General features: G+C 44.0%; 1 protein-coding gene across 4 annotated transcripts in view; it reads left to right on the forward strand.

The window, feature by feature from the left end:
* Positions 1-24,717, forward strand: part of GRIA1 (glutamate ionotropic receptor AMPA type subunit 1) — a 166,610-nt gene that overhangs the window by 94,666 nt on the left and 47,227 nt on the right. For all 4 annotated transcript variants that reach the window (XR_008207181.1, XM_052684646.1, XM_052684645.1 and 1 more), the window contains exons 3-5: positions 12,096-12,335; positions 13,711-13,895; positions 18,266-18,319. Coding sequence is in view for 3 of the 4 variants with exons in the window: in XM_052684646.1 (XP_052540606.1) it covers positions 12,096-12,335; positions 13,711-13,895; positions 18,266-18,319 (479 nt within the window). In the remaining variant the exon portion in view is untranslated. The remainder of the gene's footprint in view (positions 1-12,095; positions 12,336-13,710; positions 13,896-18,265; positions 18,320-24,717) is intronic.

Consider the following 24,717-nt stretch of genomic DNA (forward strand, 5'->3'; position numbering starts at 1 on the left):
GTGGTCATTGACTAAAATTTCACAGACAAATGTTTTTGATCTCCCTGAAACATCATGAAATGCTTGTATAACATCTGGGGAATAGTGAAAGAGTCTCTGTGATGCTTGTGAAAAGTGGTACAAATTAGCATCTTCCAGCTTCCTGCTGTTTTTCTGTCTAAATAATGTTTTACAGGCAAACTTTCTGCTGAGAGGCAGTGAGATTTTCTCAGTAGCAGCCTGAATCATGTCATATCCTTTGGTTTATTCTGATTAACTGCATGAGACAGGAGCAGCATCTGTATGTGCAGTGTCACTGCTCCCAAATGATGAATGACCTGAAGTTTATAACAATTTTCCTTACTGTGCTCTGGCTGGCCTCCTCACAATTTGCATTTATGCAAAATGTTTTACATGATCTTTCTTGCTCTCTGCAGCTCACTAGAGAGCCTCTTGCTTTAGGAGATCAAAAACTCTCCCAGAATAGGAATCAGCAGAGGAGGAAAGGTGCTGTTTGCATATAACTAGACATGTTAGCAAGAGATTCTAAAGTTTTCTTAATGCTAGGGATACTCACCCATTCTTCTGCCCAAGACTCAGATCCTATTTTTCAAACTATTTTCTCACTCCCGTTGGTGGAATAGGATGTTGAGAAGACCTGAGGTGCTCCTTGTAACTTCACTGGCCTTGATGTAGAAAAGATGGCTCAGTATTGCTTTTTAATAGCAGAAATTTTTGTCAACACACAGAATAGTGGAAGGGCTTGGATTGGGAGGGACCTCAAAGATTACCTAGTTTCTACCCTTCTGCCATGGTCAGGGTTGCCAACCACTGAATCAGGCACTAGATCATGTTGCCATGAATGAATTTTGTTTGCTCTACATGTGAAACATCTAGTAAACACACCTTTCCCAAACTGATTTCCTCTGTAGGATATGCTGTAAGAATGCTTTGTGCCTGGGAATTTGATGCTGCCTGCCATTAACATCAATCAAGAATGGTTGTCCAAGGGTTTTTTTTAATCAAAAAATGTTCATCCAAGGTAGTTTTGTGTGATGGGTGATGTGTGCAGCAGCTGCTTTGGCCATGAGGCATTTGTTTCGGCACTAGACCACCTTGTTATGGGATCGGGTGCAGATTCAGGAGAAGGTTGCAGCTGTGGAAGCCCCCTCTGACATCTTGATGAAATGCCAAAGAGGATTTTTCAGAATTCCTCTAGCAGTTGGTAGAGTTCCCCCAGCTGCCTCATTCCAGTTTGCTCTGGTCAGTGGGATGGATGCCTGCATCTCCCACCAGAGGGGAGCTGCCCTCTGCAGTTGGTGGCAGTCCCAGCTTAACAAATATTCCCTCTCTGCAGAAGCTCCATCTGGGCCGGTTTGCTAGCTGCACTTCATATAATTTGCTTGTTCCACCACCCACAAGAAACTATTTGCACTAAAGTTTCACCAGAGACCATAAAATCACAAACCATAGGTCCAGCTCCCACCATCTGTCGCAGCTCTGCATTTCTGCTCCCCAGACAACACAGTCTCCCACCAGGATTAAAAGATCCGAAGCTTGAACTTGTTTGTTTGGGATTTTTTGAAAAAGCTGGTGCTTTGAGGCACTGCAGAAATAAAAATCTAGTTGCTATTATCATTTATTGCCCTCGCAATGCAGACAGGATTAAAGCTGTTCTAATGACAGGGAAGAAATTGTAATATCCCCCCTGACATTAAGCAGGCCTGAAGAAAGCTGCAAGCACAATGGAATGGAACATTAATGTGAGAAAGAAAAACAAAAACCCCACAACAAATTACTACAGCAAAGAACTACTGAGGGAGGCACTTCAACCCACAAAAGCCAGCGCTCTCTGATGTCAAGGGATCTTGTCATTCTGAACCTAGCCCTTGCTGAGGTGCTAAATGGGGTTTCAGAGCCATTTCTGCTTTGGCAGGCTTTAGGTGAATGCATGCACCACTGGGTAATAGAAAAGGGTTATGCTCTAGTGGCTTAACCCTTACCAATGAGTGTAGCTCACAGGGTTTGTGCTTTTGCTGCTCCTCATCTTAGAAGAATGTAATGGCTCCGGTTATTGCAGAAGGGATGGCAGTTTTGGAGCAGCGTTAGCACATGTAGGTTTTGGAGCATATGCTCAGCAGATACCTGTAATGTGCCTTGAAAATTTATAGAAAATGTGAATGTTTATATATAACACATCAAGCAGCTGGTGGGCTTAGGAATTGCTTCCCCATTCAGGCCCCAGGGACAAGATGCTCTGTCAGGTATGTCAGAAGGGTTTGTTTGCTTTGTCCTGAATAAACACAAGTTGCTGGGACCGGTGAGACCATTCCCATGGAGAAGTGAGCCTGGCAGCACTTTCCTGCACACAATGAACCCTGTGCTTTTTATCTGCTGCCTTTTATTTTCAAATGAGCAGGGAGTTAAATTGTGGCAGAAAGGCCAATGATAACTCACTGCAAGAGGAAGGCAGCCTGGATGCCCTCTGACAGGCCGCCCAGACAACCTTCCTCCTAGACTGGGAGGTATTTTAAGATAGAGCACATGCAAAGCATCACTCCTGAGAAGATCAGTCAGGTTAGGGAAAATTCCCCCAACTCTCCATTTGGGTCCTTCTTTACCCTCTGCTTTACCTTCTGTTCTTAGCCAGCTGCATAATTTCTCTCCTCTCTGCTGGGAAGGTAATTCTCTATTCCGAGGAGGTTACTCAGTGGCTTTCTTTATTGTTATTTAACATGTGTATATTGCAGTACCTCACAGAGGCCTCGTAGCATTGCTCCAGGCATCCTACAAACATGCAGAGCAACAGTTGCATCTGCAGCAGTACCTGTGTGCAAGGGATGCAGGGCAAGGCTAATTCTGAGCCAACTAGGATTAATAGCAATGCCCACAATTCCTATGGAAGTGTACTAGATACGGCATGCCCATTCTGCTTCTTTGAAGGAATCTGTCCCTGTGAATTTAAAAAGGTTCTCATCTAGAAAATCAATTAAAGATATCACTATGAAAAGGAGTCAATATTTAAGGAATTGTGGTTTCTTTTCACATGCTTCCAAAGCAGGGATTAAGAACTGGGCACATCAGGTCCACGCTCATTGCATCTTCTCAGGGTTAACACTGTCTGCCTGGCTACAGCATTTGGTGTCCGACTCTGCAGTCAAGAAATCCAGTGCTTGTACCTGAGTAATAAGCTGCTAAGGGTGTATTTGGGAGCATGGAGAGCTCATTGCAGATGTGCATGCAAGCATGTTTGTTCCGTCATGTTCTTGGCTGCTTTGAGAAGAGGAAGGTGGAGTGTTAATAAATGAAGTTGTTAATTTCCAGTCTGTTACTGAGAAAGTCTTAAAATTAGTTGTGTTAGTTCAGTGGCATGCAAGGATAGGCTTTTATGCACTGCAACACAAAGCAATTAAAAATTGGAAATTTAGAAACAAGAGTGGAAAAACTAGAGGCAGAGAGAAATGAGAAGGGATTAAAAGTGCTCACTTCTGACTCTATGAGGAAAAGCAGGCTTGGGGCATGAGACCACAGGGAAGGGCCAGGTTGGATATTAGGAAAAATTTGTTCTCAGAAAGTGGTGATGCCATGGCATTGCTGCCTTGGGAGGTGAGGGGGTCACCGTCCCTGGAGGTGTTTGAGAACTGTGGGGATGTGGCACTGAGAGACATGGGCAGTGGGCCTGGTGGGGGTTGGATTTCAGGATCTTAGAGGTCTTTTTCAACCTTACTGATCCTGTGATTCCATGATCACTGCCATGAAGACATTTGTGTGCCGTTGCCTAGCTCTGTAATGAAACCACTGTGCAACTTGTCATTCTCCAGCAGGTATGCGCTCTCACGCTCTTCACGCTAGTGAAAGCACAGCGTCTGGGAGGGGAAGGGCTGAAAGCAACAAGAACTATGAGAAGCAGAAAAGACAGCTCTGTATGTAGACCTTAAGTCAGAACTTCCAAATGTTGGCTGAGATCCCAAAACAGACACTGAAAGCACTGCATGTAGACCCAGGGCTAGAGGAGGTCTGTATGGCCATATGGTCACCTGCTGTCACTGATCGCCAGAGACCTTCCCACTCGGGCTGCTCTCCACATGCAGCTGCCCCATTCACCTGTCTTGCTGAGAAATGCATTTTCACATCTCTGCCCTGAAATAACCATTCCAAAAGTTACTCAGCTCTTCAGTCACCTGTCAGATCATGAGTGATGTATTTTACAGTGCCGCCCCCCTCGAAAAGGAAAGGAAAGGATTAATCATATTGATTAAAAATGAACAAAGGAGATAGGATTGTAATGGCAAATTAAATGGTATTGAACTGATGGGCCAGGCAGAGAGGCTGACATTGAGCTACAGACAAAGATGGGCTCGACTACTGTCTTAATACAAACCTGAAGAAGTGTAAATGTCATAATTGAACTCTATGCCTGGAGCAGACTGAAAGGGCTGAGGGAAACATTATTATAAACAGGAAGTAATCCTAAAAAAAATGGGAACGCTACAGCCAGGAAAATCTGTCCAGGTACTGAATTGGAGATAACAACATGAATCTCAGGATGCCACAGAAACTGAGAGATCAGTTTGATGGGCACATCTGCAAAAACACAGGCCAGAGAAAATCTGGCAGAACCTGTGCACGTATTTTAGGAAGCAGGGGACGTGGGAGCAGAACATTCATTAATGGGATGAAGGTTAAGAAAGGAGTGGGTTAGGTGGATGTTAACACCCTCTTTCCACAGTGGAGTCAAACATTAATATTGGAATCACATTTCCAGGCAATGTCCACAGCTCGGCTTTCATGTTGCAACCTGTTGCCACTTTGAAGGCAAGCTCTTAGAACATCCTCACTGCAACCTGAGGTTAGCATTAAAGGCAGTCACAAGCCTAATGTCTAGAAATGTCTAGAAAAACTGCCCTGAGCAAATACAGTGCATTGGGGAAAGAAAAGGGTTTGTTGCTTTGTTCTTTTCCTCTGTTGTTCGTGTTCCCTAGCAGAAAGCTACACCCCAGTACTGTCGTTAGTTTTCCTATTATAGCACTACTTACAGACAGGCCATCTAATGAAGCAGCAGAAGCAAAATTATTTCAAACCTCATCCTTCACCTCCTTTTAAAATATGTTATAATTTGTCCATTTTTCCATCTGTAGTGTCTTGCTTTAATATTTATGATTGTGCTTCAGACACGGAGATTTTAACATGGACGAATATTGGGATTTCTTTTTTGTTATAGGAGGTTAGGTGAGAACAGGATAGCTGGCTGAAATACCCAGCTCTGTGGCTCCAGAAGTCTCAGGTTTCAGGAGTTATATGCATGTACCTCCTCCTTAATGTTTTTCTGAGGGCCCTTTAAAGGACACACCTTATATCAGCATTTCATGCAGGAGATTTGCACCTAATGTGTAATCTCCATTCACGTTAAATGTGCTGCTATTGTTTGAAAATTGATTGAATATTGTCTGTGACCTCTGTAGTGTATTTAATGCTTAATTTTCTGTAATTCAGTAAAATGATGGGCCAGGCAGAGAGGCTGACATTGAGCTACAGCCAAAGATGATCTCAATTACTGTCTTAATACAAACCTGAAGAAGTGTATATGTCATAATTGAGCTCTATGCCTGGAGCATACTGAAAGGTGTTTGCATGTTTAGAAACAAGCAAAGCAAACAGGGGAAGTATTAATAAATACAAGTTTGCTGACTTGGTTTAGACCTTTGATATTTGGATTTTATCTTTTGTTTTGTGGTCGTGTTAGGTAAGAACAAGGGCCTGGTAGAAAAAGTAAAAGAAATTTCAAAATGTGAAGTACAGGAGTGGAAGAGCAATGATTTTCAGTTAGTTTCTTAAATGCAGAGATTAAAGTTAACCTCAGACTGCCTGGGCCTCACCTTCCACCATGACTCTATTTCAAAAGTGCACTAAATGATTGAGAGTCCACAGGAAAGATCTGTTATCATGTTGTTAACAAAAGCACCATGACGTCTCTATTTCCTTAAACTTGGCAGCACACAAGAAAGAATTGTCCCAAATCCATTTTGATCTCAAGGAAGGCATCATTTGTAGCCAGGCAAACTAGGACTTATTTGTCAGCCTGATAAACTTAGCTAAAAAAAAAAGTTAAACTCTAAGCATAAACAGTGATGAAGAGCTCTTCAGTAAGATTGTTGTTCAAATGTGAAGGAAGAAAGCAGATCTTGATGTAGATACCGTCGATGCTCTGCAGCCTACAATGTGGTCAGAGTAGTAGTGAAGGAAAGTGATGAGAGGGATTGCACCTCTGTGTCTTTATATGTTTGAAAGGGAAACATTTATTTCTTGCGATATCACATTAGCCTGATTTGTGGTTGGTTGAAGATATGGGACATATCCACTGCCAGCTAAATACGTGTGCAGAGTGATGGAGTTGTGTAGAATCTGTTTGGCTTTCCCCTGCTTGAAAAATCTGTGGGAACATGCTGTCGTTGGGATGTGCTGAAGAGATGCACTCTGGCACCTACGCCATGCTGGAGAACTGTGAGGACAAACATTTGGGAGAAAAGCTGAGCTGATCCTAATTGAAGCAGACACCGGTGCTCTTTCATCAAAATTCCACCGGCTTCACCAACCTGATGTCAGGTTCTCCATCACCGTGTGAGGGTCGCCTCCAGGCAGGGCACACTAAAAATAAATCGCACATGCACATCCCTTCTATCCCACACATGAACTCAAATACTACAAGCGAGCAAAGAAAAGCATGTGGGAATTGCTCCTTGGCACCACTGCTGTCAATTAGTTCATTTTGCTGCAAGTGCAGCTCTGCGGGAGCGAGGATTTTGGTTCTGTGTCCCAGGAATTTGGGCAAATGAGGGACGTGCCATGCTGATGCTGGATGTTGTAGGGCTAGTATTTAGTAACTCACAGAAGACTGAGATGACTATTTTATTTTACTCAAAATCTGCCCGCACTTGTCTTGAGATGTTTAAAATACATTTGTTAATTAGATTTCTGGGGTAAGTGCAAGGACTTACGTGTGTTGGATTGGGTGGTTTCAAAAAGAGCTCTTAGGCTCTAGATTTCCAAACTGCCGTTCTCTTTACCCTCCCACTTGGGCCTTGGAGAGAGGGTACAGCTTTCCTTTCTAGAGGTTCATCCAGTGTGACATCCTCTAGGCTTGGGAAGGGCTCTGAGGGGGACCAGCTGGGATTTTTGTCCCTTTCTGCAACAGAGAGCACGAACTGTTTGTGAAGAACATCTGGGGATATTTAATCTAATCTGCTTTTTTTTACTGCCGTTGTTGCTTTGGGAGTTAACACTGTCTCTGCTATTCCTGTTCTCTGACAGAAGCACACAGCAGTTGAGTCCCCCGAGAGCTTAAATGCCTTCAACTAAACTACATTATTGGCTCCCTTCAGGGGTAACTTGGTGAAACTTAATGGTCCATGAGACGTAAAAAGTCAGTAGGAATGATCTAATGTCCCCCCCTAGTCTTAAAGCCAGTGAAATGGTGAAAATTCTGCTTCCACAGGAAATGGCAGATGAGCAGTCGCCAGATCTCCTACCAGGCTTCTCCAGCTGTGCCCACAAAGAGCAGCTCTCGTTCTGCACTCCTGTTTGCAGATTCTCAGCAGAACTGCACCGTTCTCACTCTTGGAAACCAAATCCTAATTTCCATCCGTCTGTGCAGCCTCTCTTTGTGGTAACCGTTTCTGAAAGAAACCTTTTGGCTTCCCTTCTGCTTTTATCCAAATCCAAATAAAAGTTCCATCGTATCTGTCATCAGCTTCTCAAGGGACTCAGATCAAACCTTCAGTTCCAAAACATCCCCATCCCTCCTGAATGTAGAAATCAATCTTGTGCACCTCCTCTTTTCCTGACTGCTTGAGATCTTTTGCTAAATAAAGTCTCCTCAAAATTTATATGGACTGTAAATATCTCTTCCCTTTCCTCTTCTGCAGAGAAAATGTGCAATTTAAAGTACTGGACATGTTTTGTTTTTTTTCTTAGAAGTATTTGCAAAGGTCGCCAGCGCTGCCTGTCTTCAGCTGCTAGGCAGGTGTCCCATCCCGCTTTCAATAAAATTGGTGTTCTTTTCTTAGATTTAAAAGCTTTACCTTGAATATTTCCATATGAAAGGAAAAATTAGAGAGAAATTGTAGGACTAGGAATCGTGGAGCGTGGGGATTTCAAGCCCAGCTGAAGCATGCATGTTTCTCCCTGTCAGAATTCAAGGGCACACCAATGGCTGCCAGTCCCTGGAGAGAGCAGGGAGGCCTCCTCCTTCTCATTCTATCGTATCAGTCACTCTTTAAGTAGGTACTGGGAATCCAATGATGTTATTTTATTTTTAATGTAAATAGCAGTGTTTTTGGAACAATATGAGGAGCTCCATCTCACCTGCTTGCAATAGGCACTGTGGAGTTGTTGCTGCCTTCCAGCATGACCAGGTGACAGGTTGATGCCTCTGATTTACCTAATTTTGTTTGTGGATTGGGACTCTAGATAAAAAGCTAGGGAGCTCTCCCAGAATGCCTTAGTGAGAGATCCAATGCCTGGAGCATGAGGGATATGGAGCAGCAGTGATGCTCAGTGCAGCACATGCTGGGAGTGTCCCAGCAGGAGATCCAACCAGACTGATCACACAAAACTGGTCAGGATGAAGAGTATCTGTCATGGTTATCAATCATTATGAACTATACTTTCTGAGTGTTTGTTCAGGGGAAATCTTTCTGTAATTAGCTACAAATTTGCTGTAAGATGATAGTATAGCTGCAGCCCAGAACAAATATTATCTGTCCTTCTTTCCATTTGTGCAACCCAGAGGCCAAGAATAGCACACGCAAACTGCCAAAAACACCTACATTGACATCCAAGTAAACGCTCTTCGCTCATGCTCACATCATTTATTGTACAATTTTGCCGTTTAATCAATCCTTACAGTTTTCTGCCTACAGGGATGAGCTGAACTGTCCAAATTCAACTGCTTGAGTTAGTTACCAGACTGAGTTCAACTCTGCTCTGTAAGAAGTGCCAGCCTCTGGCTGTCTCGCTGTTAGCAGGTGGCTACCATGAGGTTTGTAAGACATGATGTTATCCCTTGCCAGTTGACCAGAGAAGCTCATTTTGTTAGACTTTCCATCCCAGTATGAACTTTATCCCTATTACGTTTCTTAATGTTTTTGGATGTGTATTTGCCAGAGACTTGTTGTGACTGCTGGTGAACTGATAAGCTCTTCCCCTCTGGGAGAACAAAGAATGATTTACAATATCTGCTTCCTCTAGGTATGTTCTGAGAGGAGTTTACAAGCAGGAAGGGGACTGACTTTTTACATGGTCTAATAGTGGTAGGACAAGGGCGAGTGGCTTTGAACTAAAAGGGGAAATTCGGGTTAGAAGAAGGAGACATGAGGCCAAGACATTAGGAAGAAGTTCTTTATTTAGAGGGCGGTGAGATGCTAGCATTGCTTCCCAGAGCTGTGGGTGCCCCATCCCTGGAGGTGCCCAAGGCCACGGATGGGGCCCTGGGCATCTCGAGTCAGCCCACAGTGGAAGGTTGGAACTGGATGGTCTGTAAGATCCCCTGCAACCCAACCATTCTGTGATTCTGTGTTTTATAATTCTTAGGATTATTGGATTCCCAGTCACTGACCCTGGAGGTGTTCAAGGAACATTTAGATATTGTATTGAGGAACATGGTTTAGTGAGAACTACTGGTGATTGATGGACTGGATAATCTTGTAGGTCTTTGCCAATCTTGTTGATTGTAATCAAATGAGAACATAATTATTAATGCATTTTCTTAATACAGCAAAGCAAATCTAAAGAAGCACCAACTTCCTCTTTGTACACTAACTAAATAGCAGTAACTTGTTTTTGTTTTGCTGGATGAATGCATGTGGCATGTCTGTAATTTAAAATAGTCCTGAGATTTAAAGCATTTTGCAGCCACTGCTTTTACATTGTGCTAAGTTCCATCTCCAAAAGGCGGCTGCAGTTCTCCCCCTTTTCAGTTTTCTGGATTAATTGACACGACAGTTTCTTTGTTGTTCCTTGGGTGACAACCCCCTGCAAGCCCTTTTTTTCCAAATTATCCTCTTAGTCAGAAAATACAAAGTGAGCTGGGGTTCTTTCCAAACATACTAATGACAAAGAATGTTCGTTCTCCCAGTCGTCTCCGGTGCAATCTGTTTCAAATGCTGGGATTGATGAGTGTCTCAGAACAGTGTAGGAGGGCTGCCTGAGCGTGACTGAGCCACCAAGTTAAAAAAATATATTAAAAAAGCTATTAGATTTATTTTCAAATAGAACGTAAAAATTCAAGGAAGCCACATCTGGCCTACAACAACAAAAAAAACGAGCCAGCCAAGTTTGTTGTCTGGATTATTAATTGTGCTGGATTTTTTAGCTGTTCTGAGAATGTCACTCCAATTGTGCAATGAATCTGAAGCTAGGGTCTCTAGAGATCATATTCTGATCTCTCACATATGGTATATCGCAGTGTTCATTAGACCTACTGGTCCAGTCACATGGAAACGACGTTCAGACTATTTCTATCTGTATCTGCTACTTTTCTTCCTGAATGTGTCAGTCTCATGATGAGGACAGTGACTCCAGCTGACACAGACACAATTGCTGATTGCAAAGAGTGACACTGCTGTGAAAATAAAGAGAAGAGGGTTTTATTTCTGTCACGGCTCAAGCTTCACAAAAAGTCCTGCCACGCAGGAATACCAATTCCTTTGGGGGAAGAGAATGCTGAGGTATTTGAGATTGTGGGCACTGAGCAGTGGAAAGCAGATGCGTAACCCTGCCAGGCTGCCCCAGACCTGTGCTTCTTCTAGCAGGAAGGAGAAATGCTCACTGTGTCATGAGATCTGGTTCTCAGGTCAGAGCCCAGCTGGGGATGGAGCAGGCTCATATTCAGGAGCCTGTCTCCAGCCACATGTGCAGAGCAGTCAGGACTACTGGCAGAAACCAGGTCAAGGGATTCCCAAGCAGCGCAGAGTGCTTGTCAGGGGACCCCAGAATGTCACATCCAACTTCTCACCCTGTGCTCAGTTGGGGGAACAGGGGAGTGGGATGTGAGGTGTTGAGTCAGTACAAATGTCACGGCCAAAGGTCTTCAAGAGTCATAATAACAGGAGGACACACTATACCAGGAGGTCTGACACGAGGAAAATGCTGTCACTGCCACCACCTCCAGCTTGGAGATTTATTGAGATATATTAAATTGCGATGTGCCATAAACAGGGGCAATACTAAGTGAGTCTGACTGTCTCAGGGATGAAGTTTTACAACCTGAAGTGTGAGCTTTCTCTGCTTCACTGAGATCCTGAGGCATTTTTCCAGCAGCTCCCTCCACCTCATTAAGTGCTCTCTGGAGAAGGGCTTTGACTTGAGGGAGCCCTCCTTGCACAGCACGCTGCTGACTGCTGAGATCAGGTGCAAATATCCACTGCAGAACCTGATGTGCACCATCAGAGCTTAGTTGGGGAGACCTCCTGAGCCACTTCCATCCACCTCACTGGGTCACAGCTTTGGAGGAAACCAGAAATTGTCACACAGGTGTCCCCAGGTACCAGCACAACCCTGGGATGCACAGATACACTTTGCTGTAGCTGTTTTATGACAATACTGATGCCCTCTCAGGGTGGTTTTGGTTTGTTAGCTGGAGTCATTGGTCACAGAGCACTGTACTGTCATGCAGATGTTTGCTTCCTGCTCCATGAATGCATCTGGGGCTGTGATTGGATGCTCTAGCTGCAAACATGTAGTAAAGCAGCTCTAAAGGCCAGATATCTGCTGTGTCTGGGGTTGGTGAACCCTTTTCTTCTCATGTGATCCCTTGTTCAAATCCTACACCTTTTCCCGAACTTTCAGCAGACCCCTGGAGTTAGTGTATTCTCATTCCTATGTTCCTTCTGCCTATCAGGGATAAAGCAGGTCTGTGAAGCTCAAGGAAAAGCATCCCATAGCCTCAAGCCCTGTTTTTCATATGGCACGGGTTGCATTCCCCATCCCATAGGTCTCAAGAAAAGTACTTTAGTCCAGATTGGCTGCAGCTTATTTCAGGAAAAAGGTGAATTTTGACAATGTCCCTGACAAACCTTCCAGTCTTTCTGCTCTCATACCTTTTATCTCTGTTCCTCCAGTCTGCTCACAGTTCTCCAAGGGTGTTTATGCCATCTTTGGATTTTACGAGAGGAGGACCGTCAACATGCTCACTTCTTTCTGCGGGGCTCTTCACGTCTGTTTCATAACACCCAGCTTTCCCGTCGAAACGTCCAACCAGTTTGTTCTCCAGCTTCGCCCAGAGCTCCAGGATGCCCTCATCAGTGTCATCGAACATTACAGCTGGCAGAAGTTTGTGTACATTTATGATGCTGACCGGGGTAAGTCACCAGTATCCCAGGAAAGTTAGCAGGCAGTTCAATGCAGTAGAGTAGATAGAGTCTTTGGTTTAAGAAATTACTTTAGTGCAGGTTGTGGGAGACTAAGAGGGTGGCTCACAGAACAGACTACCTATGCCTTCCCCATGTTTCATTCTTTTCCTGAATATCCATTACTGGCCATTGCTGAAGGTGGGACACTCATCTAGATGAAGCATTAGTCTGAACTCTGGGTTCACAGAGTCATACAAGGGAAATATTTCATTTTAAGAGTGTGGGTTTCAAATGGGGAAATTGTTTGTATTTATTAGGTCCCATTTTCGAGTCTGTCCAGCTACAAAATCTCACATTTGTGAATGCGAACGAATAGCTGCTAAGGTCAAACGAGCCCTGTGATGATATGTGTGTTGTTTGCAGTCGTAGTTTGGATAACTTCAAGTTCCCCATGTTAGTGAGTATTAGCTGTCTGCTCAAAATAACAAAAGCTTTTGTTAGGTTCTTGGAAGATATTGTCAAGTTATCTAAATCGTGATCAGGGCAAGTGAGTCATTGCTTTGTGATTCAGTTTCCCAAGCTCTCACATGCCTCCGAAGCTCCAGACTTGAAGGCTGAGAGCAAAGCAGTCTTGTAGAGGACAGGACAGAGGTAAGGTGGTTCATGACTCTGCCTAGGAAGTTATCATAAGCTCTTGCAGGGACAGGATGACTTTAAGAGACAAGATAATGTAAAAGCATCCAGCTTTCTGTTGGCTCCAGAAGTGGGCATGCTGAATATGGCAACAGGTCTGCATAGACAGGGCTATCTAGCAGCTTCCAGAGCAGTGCTGACTGTGTGTGCCTCTTCTGGAAGGCTGTGCATGTAACTTAGGCAAGATCCTTTAAAAAATCATGAAATTTTCTGATCAGGCACCATAAGGAGAGACAGGGATACTAAATATGATGATGTATTGTGACTGCTGAGGGAGTCCCTAATCCTAGGAGCATAGAGCCTAAACAGATCACAGAGGTGAGGAAAGAGCTGTGGCCCAGAGAAATGAAAAGATTTGGGTAGTAACGAAGAATAAGACAGGATTAGAGCTCTTATCTGAATCCCACAGCAGGGCCTGACCAACAGGACTGATCTGTTGATAACAAAGAAAAACTAGTCCCAGAATCATCCTGTCTTCCTGTGCAGAAAAGGCAGAAATCATTAATTCTAGCCCAGCTGTGTGTGACTAAAATACTAGATTATTATCTGGCTACTGGGGTTCTTCCGAGCTCTTGCATTGTTGTATCCAGCCCAGCTCAGGACGGGCTACACAGGCTATCAGGGCAAAAAATTCTGCTGCACAGCTATGTCTTGGTTCTCCCTGTAATGTCCTGCTCTCTTCCCATCACAGGGCTGTCAGTCCTACAGAAAGTACTGGACACTGCAGCCGAGAAAAACTGGCAGGTGACAGCTGTCAACATCCTGACAACAACTGAAGAGGGCTACCGCATGCTGTTCCAGGAGCTGCAGAAGAAGAAGGAGAGACTGGTGGTGGTGGACTGTGAATCCGAGCGGCTGAACATCATCCTTAGCAAGGTTGTATCAGCGTGGGTCTCCTGGGAGGTGCTTGCATGCAGAATGGGGAGGGTTGTTTCTCTCAGAGTTGTTTTTCTTCCCATTCTGATGTGATCTGTGTCACAGTTCGTCATGGATTTGATGTGTGTGCATTGCAGGTATTTCTCCTTTGTGTTGTTTAGGAAAGCGTAAAGCCATAGAAGTACTGGGAGCTCCATGTCCCCTACTTTTCTGATTCATGTTCTGAGCACTGTAACCCCCTTACTTCCCCAGTGAGTTTGTTTTGTGCTAACTGCTCCAAGCAGTGAACATGGGACGTGGCACTTTGTTATCCTGCTGAGTTTTCTCAGGTTTTCCCAATCCTTGTGAATTGAAGTGGAAGTGTGAACTGACACTGCCAGACTCTGGGTTCTCCAGACTCCGTGTATGCAGGATCAGGCATTCCCACATCCCATCATGGTAGAATCATAGACTATCCTGAATTGAATACCACAGGGACCACAGGGATCATGGAGCCCAAGCCCTGGCTTCAAACAGGACCAGCCAATACTCCAACCCTTTGAGAATGTTGCCCAAACAATCCTAGACAGGGTACGTAGCAGAGGACTCAGCAGCTCTGATTGTGCCTTGCCCCACCTACAGCTGCAAATCCCATTCCCACTGCTGCAAATCCCATTCCACAAGGTTTAGGAAGGGCTCAGCAGTGCCAAGCAGCAGGCACGCCGTGTCTCCTGCTGTCTGTCATACCTCTTACAACCAGCTCACTTCCCTCGTGCTTCACACATCGCTCTGTCTAAGCTACCTGTCATCTCCCGTCTCACACTTCAGCTGCTCGCTGTCTGGAGCAGGGACTGCCATGTCATCAGCTGCACAGCTCAGCAATGAGCACAATCCATCCTTCTTGGATGTCTCCGAGTGCTACTAAGTATAAATCATAGCAAAACAGGTTTTAACCTCAAAGTAAAGGTCACATCAAAGAGGGACCAGGTGATTCTTTGGGCAAAGTATTCCCCCTGACCATGGAGCAGGTGTAATTGATCAAAGGAGCTAGGCAGTCAATTTGCCTTTTTTTTTTTTGCAAGCTTTCCTGTAGGGTATATCAGATTTCTAGGGTTAATGATGTTGTCTCTTTAAATGCAATTTGTCCAATGGAAAGCTAAGTCCTGTGGACAGACATCGTCTAGTTTGCCCAATGTGAATGGGAAAAGAAGTCTGTATTTCAAATTTCTTCACATAACAGGAGCAAGAGTTAAATCTACATCTAACTCAAGTTATTTGCAAGAACACTAAAAAAAAAAAAAACCCGAAGCAAAAAACAATGCCATTAAAAACAGATATTTCCAGGTAAACTAGATGATGTTATGCTTTTATAAGTGAAAGAGCAATTCCAACATTGCTGTGCCCAGGAATATCTCTGCTAGGGACAGGGCTGCTGTAAGTTGCTTTTAACTTGTGTGATTCATTTATATCCTTGTTAGACTTCTTGTGCTGAGTCCACAGGGATTTCTGGAGCAGACGTAGCCACACCAGTATAAGCAGGGGTTGTCTGGTCTTTCACAACACAGTGATGACCAAAGAGGGACAGAGTTCATGTTCTGTTCTCCCAGCTCAATGCACCAGCACATCTGTGTGGCTGTCCCTGATCTGTTTGCCCAGTCTCTCAGAGATTCTGAGGTGTTCAGAGAGCTGCCTCAGCCTCTCAGGTATGGTTTGATGCATTTATCCTTTTTCCTGTCCCTGGCTTTCTCTGAGTGTGGATTTGCACTCCCCAGTGAGCAGAAGAGCTGGCGCTGCCTGTTCAGTCCCTGACATATGCACACACATTCAGTTTCTTTTCCACACCACATGCACAAAACACAAAGAGCTGCCACTGACTCCAGCATGGTGCTCCTCATGCCCTGAGATTACAGCTGCAGAAGGAGGCAGCACTCAGAGCATTCATGGAAAATGACCTGATTTCATTCTCCTCCGTGCCCAGGTCTTGTGGGTATGATTTATCTTTGCTGGCTCATGAGCCAGGCTTCAGTTCTGGGTGGGATATCATGGGGCTGCACCGTGTAGCCTTAATGGGATAAATAAGCAGTGGATTGCATTACATCAATGCACTATATTGTTTCTTCCCTGTCACTCATTAAAATGAATAACTGGAGTTTCTCCTTTGCTACTGTTTCACTCTGAGAGGATTTCTCTCTAATAGATATCAAACTGGCCCATTAAGAAGTGGGTAATGAAACCTAGGTGGCCCAAGTGAGCTATCAGCATGCAGCCCAGCACAGCCTCTCACCACATTCAGCCTAAGTGATAAATGCTATTATAACCTCAGCTTGCTACCACCGTCCAGACACATTAGGACTGAGCAAGCATTTTAACATAAATTAAGATCACAAATAACCGTGTAAAGCACAGGAAGCAAGCCTCATAATTCAGGTGGATGGACTGCAAGATTAACAGCTTAGGGAAGGCTGGGCGACAGCCCTCTTGGGTTCATTGACTCTGACACCTAATGAAATAATAAAAGGAGAGTTTGGGCAGAAGGAGCCAATGCCATCTATTGTTGACACTGGAGAAACAGGGAATTGGATCATAATTCTTAGGCATCCAAGTACCCCAGAGATGCTGCTTTCTCCCATGAGTTTACACTTGATAAATGGAGAGGACAAGTTGGGCCTGGTTTTGCTTCTCAGATTTGGCAGTCGAACACGCTCCAATGGAAAACTACCAATAACAGAAGCACATATCTTGTAGCCTTAGGTATAAAGAGGGTTGTTCTGTTTTTTTTTTCTCAGTGCTCCAAACTCCTCCACAGTAGCCATTCTGAGGAAACCTATGGGGAGAACCACAGGACAGTGAAACCACCTCCAGTGGTGGAGCTGAGAGTAGTCATGTAAGATACTAAAGGAAGTCTTCATTTGAGTTAATTGCAACCTGTACACTAACACTGGGATCCAGAGTTTTAATGCACATACAAGAGCACTTCATCAGAGAAAGGCTAAGGCAGATGACTCAGTTGCACAGAGAGTCAGCTCATTTATAATCCATTCAGATATCCTTTAATTCCTGCTCACAGCAATCTTGGAATGCAGTCCTATGGGAAGGATCACTTCACACATGCAAGTCCTGGTCTTTAGTGCTTCCCAAACACCTGCTACCAAACTGGTATCAGGGAGGAATCCTGGGCAGACTGATCTCTGGTTCAATCCAGCATGACAGTCCTTCAGTCACTGTTGTGGCAATAAGGATCTTTCTGTCCTCACCTCACTACCATTCCTGCAGACTTTACCTCAGCACTGGCAGTGCAGGCAGAGTTCAGAATCGATTTATGTGGCAATAGAAATAAAGGGATAATGGTGCCAGCAAGGAAACATTATGGAAACAGTGAAATTCCATCAGAAACTGGTAATTCTTAGGTGGTGGTGTTGTTTTAAGGTTTTTATGAGTTTTGAGGACATGGATTGGATAAGAACAGATGATACCTGCTTCTAATGATCAGGTAAGAATTTAACAGTGCAACTGGAAATCAGTAGGGAGCAATTCCAATGGAAACATGGAATGTGATTTGGGGGCTGTGTAGTCTGTGACTCCCTGTCCCGTAATCACAGGCAACCTTATACAGATGTTGCCTTTCTACCTAGACATGGGAACTTTCTCAGTACCAAAGAAACTTTCAAGCATTACAGATACGTAAGCAGTTGTATGATAAAAGAGAGAGAGAAAAAAAAATCTAACTCTGTTGGCATCAGGGAGAATGAAGTGTGGCAAAGAGCATATGCTGCAACACTGTGAGTATGAAGTTATAAATAATCTCAATGAACATGCAGGGGGAATCCTCTGCTGAGCAACTTGCTCAGGCTGCTTTGTTCTGGAGATGTGGTTTGAAGCTGCCCCAGTGCACTAAAGGAGAACAGCTGCTCTAATATAGCTTAAACCTCCTGATATCTCGCCCAGTTACGTATCTGCAGCAGGGACTATAGGCCAATGAATGTGCAAAATAACTCTTTTAGTCTTGCTCTGTATTTCAGCTGTGCTCACAGGACAAATGAGCTCCAGCGTTCCACTTTGTTCCTGTGTTTGAAATATATTGTTTAATCTTTTTTTCTTTTCTGCTTTTCTTTTCTGTGAGCCTGTAGAAAACAGGTTGGTTCAGATAATTTACTCTCCTTGCCTATAGAATCTACTTGGAAATCTTATACGGTCTTAATTTCAGGCTTGTTTCTCTGATGTCATGTACAAAAGATCTGTCCTTTCTCTAACAAGACTGTGAATTTTGCTTTATCTTCCTGTTCACCTTTGAACAGTACCATTGAAAATTTAAAATGGTCGAAAAGGGAGATAAATGAAGCTCTACTTCCTTAGTTGGCCTCTGCTAAATGTCCTTGGTTTCCCTCTTGCAGATCATCAAGCTTGAAAAAAATGGGAACGGGTACCACTACATTTTGGCAAACATGGTGAGTTGAGTACTGCTTATTTTACTTCCCCTCCTTGATGTTTTCATTGTTATCTTATGTACTGCAAAGCACAATATTTATAGTTACTGAGTTGGAAGTCATTTTAACTCACCTTTTGGGTAGAATTATCAAAGCCCTTTGTGGTATGCTGCTTGTGGTGTTTTCTTTCTTAATCCAGTAAGACTATTTCTGGGGCATCTCCAGTGTTGCTAGGCTTTTTTGCCTCCAGATTCAATCTATGTCTTCTCAAAGCCAATTAAGCCAACTGTCAATTAATGCCTGTTGTGATAATGACTTTTTGCATGGTGTGAGCACCTGAGCTTCTGGCATTGCTCTTCTAGCTCATTTCAGTTGGGCCACCAAGAAACTGTTCACTATTGGTAACAAGTTTTCTAGCTGCTTTCAACTTCTTTTTGGTGATGTCCCCTGTACCCCAGGTGAAGTGTTTCACAGCCACTCTGAGAGCCCCATACTTTTAATGATGATGTAGCAAGATCCCTCTGACCTTCCAGTAAACAGAAAATATGTGACTGTCATGTCCTGTGTTTTTTATTGGTCCATTACAGTGACTATTCTGCAGCTTTGTGCTAAATCAAATCTGTCTGTCATGGTTCTAAGGAAACCGTTGGATTTAAGGATTTCCTTAAGGAATGTGTTGTTCCTTTACTGCCAAGGCATTGCCTGAAAGCAGAGCTGTGCTGTGCAGCAAAGCCATAATTCTGGAGCAGTATGCTGTCTTTTCCTAGGAGGCTGGAAATTGTTTCTGCTTATGGAGGGTTGGAAAGAAGTAAGAGGAATAGCCACAGTCCATAGAGCAGTTGGAGGACTTCTGTAGCCCAGCTCCTGCCCTTTCCATCCAGGAGGACATTCAGGAGTTTGTCCTGCTCTCCAAGAGCCAGGGATCTGTGGGATGTTCTCTCCTCAGGCCAGGTCCCACCTATACCATGTCTGCAGGGCATGGTGTCCACATGCAGTCTGGAGTTGTTCTTTCCTCCTGCAGCTGCATCTGAGAGGCTCCACATCAGGGCTGGGATAATTAAACTTTTAGCTACTAATTAGTCAAGCATTTGCTGCTGTTCTCCTTCTCTCAGCTCCAAGATAACTCTGTAATTTACAAGACAAAAATGGACACATAATTACCCTGCAATGCCCTTATACTGACCCTGCACTTCTGAGCTGGGTGCCTACCATGTAATTACAAACTTAAAAATGTTACATGGTGCAGGGGATACGTGCAAACTGGAGAGCTGCCTGTAACTCCAGGTGCTAATTTCTGCAACCCCCGTCCTGGCACTCAGATGTTTATGAAAGTCCTTTTATTAAAGTTAAGCAAGGACATTCTCCAAAGTTGCTGCTGTCTGTGTGCTTTTGTGCATACGCATGCAGATGGGTAATGAGAATGATGTCACCTCTTCTCTCCGCATGGTTTCATAGGGTTTCATATGTTAAAAGCATGAGGTGGTCTGATACTCAGGTGATGGAGTCAGGAAGGGCACTTCCCTCTGACTTACAGTACCGCTGTCTCCCACTTTCAGTCTGAGAAAGCAGACTTGTCCAATCTTTAATTTGTTTCCTTAGCCCTTGCACAGATGCTGAGAGGACAGAGGCTAGAAGAAGGCTGCATACTCAGCCAGCATAGGTTATAAATAATTAACTCAGAGCAAAAGGCTGTTCATTTCTCCAGGCCCTTCATAGTGATGCTGCCTCCCAGACACAGCTCTGCGGGGGCTGCTCTGGGTCTCCGTGATGACAAGGGGCCCAAAGGGCGCTGCTATTGACTGTGCTTCTCCAGATGGAAAGGACCTTTTCAAGGATGGAGCAAGTTTTGTGGTTTAGCACGGGGGCAGGTTCAGGCAGTAGAGCCTTCAGTGCCTGCAGTGTGCTGCAGCCACCACAGAGCTGCTCACCACTTGAGTCTGCAGAGAGGGTGGCAGAAAGGCTGTGATGATCCCCTGAGTGATGAGGCAGGGCAGCAGCCCTCCTCATGAGGAGATGACCATGGATGTTACATGTGATTGGCAGAACGTGAGGAGTCACCGTCTGGGAGAGTTAAACCACAGCGTGTTTTTGTCAAATCCAAGAGATCTTGACAACATTTACCCTATTCTAAGGACATCTCATTGCTGGATTAGAACCTTCAGAGGGTGTAGAAAGCTGTGATTTATTCACAGTGACTCACTCACTTAGGGATAGACCTCAGACACCCCGTACTTCCCCTCCTGTAGTCAGGTTCTTAGAGGATGGGGTGTACGTTGCCCACACACACATTCCCACATGCACACATGAACAGACATGAACACACAGAAGACAGCCTGGTTTTGTGGAAGTGCTGGGTGTTAAGATAATAGAATAAATTAACAGCTGAAAACTGCAAAGGCCTGAATATTTCCAAATGGACTATTCCCTGTCCTCTGCACTGGTGGATGGAGTCCTAATTCTAGGACTCCTGTATGAAGGTTAGACTCTCAGCTAGTGACCCTGCACAAGTCAGATGAACCCTCAGCTGCTTTGCTGCACTGCCTAACCTTCCTGAGTCCTTCCATATGGGGAAATAATGATGGAAGTGACACGTTAGAAACAAACGTTGGGAAATGTTTATGGATAACTCCCCCTGAAAATCTTACTGTTGGCAATATTTTCATTCAGAACTATATGAAACCAGGCAGTCAGAAGCAGCACACTACTGTCCCATTACTGCCAGTCCAAATTGGTGTTCCTTCAGGAGCACTAAGCAAGTGAGTTTGTAAGGAAATGCAGAAATCATTCATGGGAGTATCAGAGGATGGAGAGATTCCCTGTCTGGTCAGAGACAATTTATGAACAAAGAGGAACTGGCTTGCATTAATCACTGCTTGTTTGCCCAGCGGTTGCTGTCGAGTAAGCTATAGTAAAGACCAGGCAGAATTTGACAAGTAACAGCAAATGAAAGCTAGCATTTCCCAGCAGGAACGGCTTCCTTTTTTTTTTTTTTTTCAGTGAAATTGCTGTTGCCGAGGTGAGACAATAATATTTCTGTGTTCACAAACAAAATGAAACCATTCTGCACCTTAGGCCATGGGCGAACATCCTTCTCCGCGTCTGCTCAAAGACACAGCCATCCTGCTCAGCTCTGCCCATCCCATGAAGATCTGCCTCTGACATTGCTGCTAAGGGAGCATTCATGTGAACATTCCTGCCTTTCCTTGGGGCAAATCTGCCTCTATCCACCATTTTTGCAAACTCATGAAAACCAGAGTTACTCAGCCAGTACCCAGGAGATACCATCAGCATTCACCAGCTGGTTATTTGTCAGGTGTATCAGCACAGGCTGGTTGCATTCATCTCTCTCTCTTTTTACCTCTTTGTATTTCTTCTTTTTACAAGTCAAAGGGATTTGGCAACTTAAAGATGTGTTTGTTTTCATGGGTCGTATTTTCCTAAGCTTTGTTCTCAGCTTTTGAAAGCACTGTCTAACAAGCACAAAGAGAAAAAAATACAGTCAATACTGTCAGAGCAGCAAGCTCAGAAAGTTCTTGGGTTTCTTTCTTTTGATGTTACAGACTCTTTCACCATAACCTTGCCTTCATGTCTCTGTTTATCCTGTGCCAGGGAGGTGGGCTGACTACAGGCTGTAGTGGGAGAACATTGGTTCCCATGGGCAGAGGAAAATTTTTGTCTTAAAATAAGTGACCTTTGTGTGACCTGTCTTTAAAAGAGAAGAATTAAGGACAGCTGCCACACAATGTTTGAGCCTTTCTTTTTCCTGGCACATTAGTCCAGGTTCTTCTTTTAGCAAATGCTCTTCTTTGAAGTTGGATAGATAAGCGCATGAGATTGCTGATGCAAGGGGTAGCAAAGAAGAGTAAAGATATGAACAGAGGTGATTAGTAGAGGTAAGCACTTTTTCCTATGCCATTTTATATTTATTATATGTGAGTGCTGAGTCCAGCCATGAGCTGTGTTTCACTTTGCAAATAGCACCGATGGATTTGAAGGGCACCAACACAGCAGCTTTGACAGCAGAGAGCCCTGTGTGGGAGCTAGGCAAAGCCTGCTTCTTTGCTTTGTGTCCCCTCTGATTTCACTGTGCCTCTGCATGTCAATTTTTTTACCTCCAAAAAAGTGGTTGAAGGTGCAACTGAGGTCAGCAGTGCTCAGGTTTGCATCAGTAACCGATCTGAAAGTGTTTCGTGGGAGTTGGAAGGATGCATACAGCACCAGCGTTTTGTGCTGGTCGGATCTCAGGATGCCTGGGCTTGCGAAACTGCTATTCTAATGTTGGAAAGAGATGTCCTAAGTTATTTTTAAGTCTCTAAAATTATACCAGTTGGACTGTGATGCAGGTAGACTCACCAAAAAACTTGGTTTTCCGGTTTCACTTCCAATCAGATTTTTCTGTTCCTATCCGACGTTACTAAACAGAAGAAACTCCAGTAACATCATCTCATCTAAGTTATTGATAGTGGAAGACACAGGAGTCCTGAATTAATTTTTGTTTGAATTAGACTGTCTCATGTAACAGAAAATTGTCTAGTTTTTTGATATAAAAATTGGCCACAAAGGACAATATGAGCTGCAGCCTTTGGAAGGATTTTTGCAGCAGCTAATGAAGGCTCAAAAGCACAAGTGACTTACAGCAGCTTAAAAAAATCACTGAGCATCAAGTGAGTAATAAACGGATATACTACAGCTGTTAGAAATAAGGATGTGTTTGCTTAAATCAAGGAAGAGAAAAGTTGTTAAACTAAGAGGTTTGCTGTCATCTAATCCATTACCCAGCTCAGCTTGCAAGAGGTGACATGTAAATGCACAACAGCTTCCTCTTGGTGACTTCATCGATGCTTATTTCTGGTCTGAACTTGCCTAGCTTCGCTTTCCTCCATCAGATTTATGCTTCTGTTTGTTGGACTAGATATTCCATTACTGAAGTTTTGGTCCTTGTAAACTGTGATCAGGTCAACCCTTAATCATATCTTTGACTGAAGCCCTGGAATCTGTCACTACATGGCGCGTTTCCCAAGCCTTTAAATCAGTTGCTGCTCTGAAAGTTCTCTAAAGAGCAAATGTTTGCAAAAAGTGGCTGGACTGAGCTTTCCAGCAAGATCTGCACATTCACTTGTACCCACAGAGTGGGTACCAGGCTTCAGGACTGAAGCCCTGTCTGGCACTGCCCCATCCTCCCATCATTATTTGCCCTTTCTTCTTTGCCTCCATGTTATAGGGAGGATTCTTATATTTTACTGCTACAACGAAATTTGACATATTCGTAATTTTGCATAAGAGAAGTCCTCTCCCTCTCTGTTGAAGGCATGCTGGAATGAAACTGAAGCAGCTGGGCTCTTTTCTGATGTACCCTCCTTACTAATACAAATTGATGGGAGTGAGGAATGATACTTTATTGGACAAGTCAAACTTGAAGATAATTTGTTAGATTAGAGATGCTCCATCTGAAAATGCTTGACTTCCTGCTCCCTGTAGAATGACACCAGCATACCTTGGAATGACAGGAGCCACTTTGCATTCTCTTGGCTGATCCACAGTCATTCAGAAGCTGTTGTTTTCTTTTTGCAAGTGTTCCTTATAAAGTCCGGTAGCAGGAGGCAGTCTGGCGTTGTAGACCATGCAGGGATTGCATCTAAAGAGAACTGGGCCAGTTTTTCATTGCTGTCTCACATTTCCAGGTGAGTTTGGATGAATTGTTTGAACAGTTTTTGCTTAAGGAGGGATAATTCAGTGTAGGATTCAAGTGTGAAAGGTTAAAAAAAAAAAAAAAAAAAAAAAGAGAGAGAGAGAGCAGAAGAGAAGAGAAAAAGCAAAGAAGAGAAAAGAGAAGGAGAAAGATGATGTGCAGAGAACTGGATATGCTGACAGGCCTGAGTAGGGCAGTCATGCAGGTGGGAGCCTTTCCTCCACTGTCTGACAGCAATCTGTGCTGCCCACTCACTGCCCAAGCTCCTGGTGGTGCTCAGGGTATAAATAAGGAGCTGGATAATTTCTGAGGACTTTCTTTTTAAGGCAGATCCTTCCTGGACCAGTTAATCAAGATGGATTCATGAGACACATTTCAAGTCATCAGTCTTCCTGCATTATGCATTTCCTTTGATGACTGAGCTCACACACAGTGGAGAGGAATATAAATGTGTGACTTGCTGACATCTCTCCCAGGAAGCAAAGCAGTGAATGGGACAGTAAAACAACCTTTGGCTGAAAAATGGTCTCAGTTTAAGCACAGCATAAAGAACAGACGAAGCAAGGAAAACAACACAAGGAAAGAACGCTTTTCCAGCACTGCTCTGTTTTCTATTTGAAGACTTGAAGGTCTTTACCAGCTGCCTATGTTATTTACTAACAGCAGGGCTCTTCCATGCAATTGCTTTGTGAGGTTCATTAATGCAGAGAGAACAGTTCATAGCATGGGC

Source organism: Tympanuchus pallidicinctus, unplaced genomic scaffold (genome assembly GCF_026119805.1).
Source record: "Tympanuchus pallidicinctus isolate F22 unplaced genomic scaffold, pur_lepc_1.0 scaffold21, whole genome shotgun sequence".
Lineage (NCBI taxonomy): Eukaryota > Metazoa > Chordata > Aves > Galliformes > Phasianidae > Tympanuchus > Tympanuchus pallidicinctus.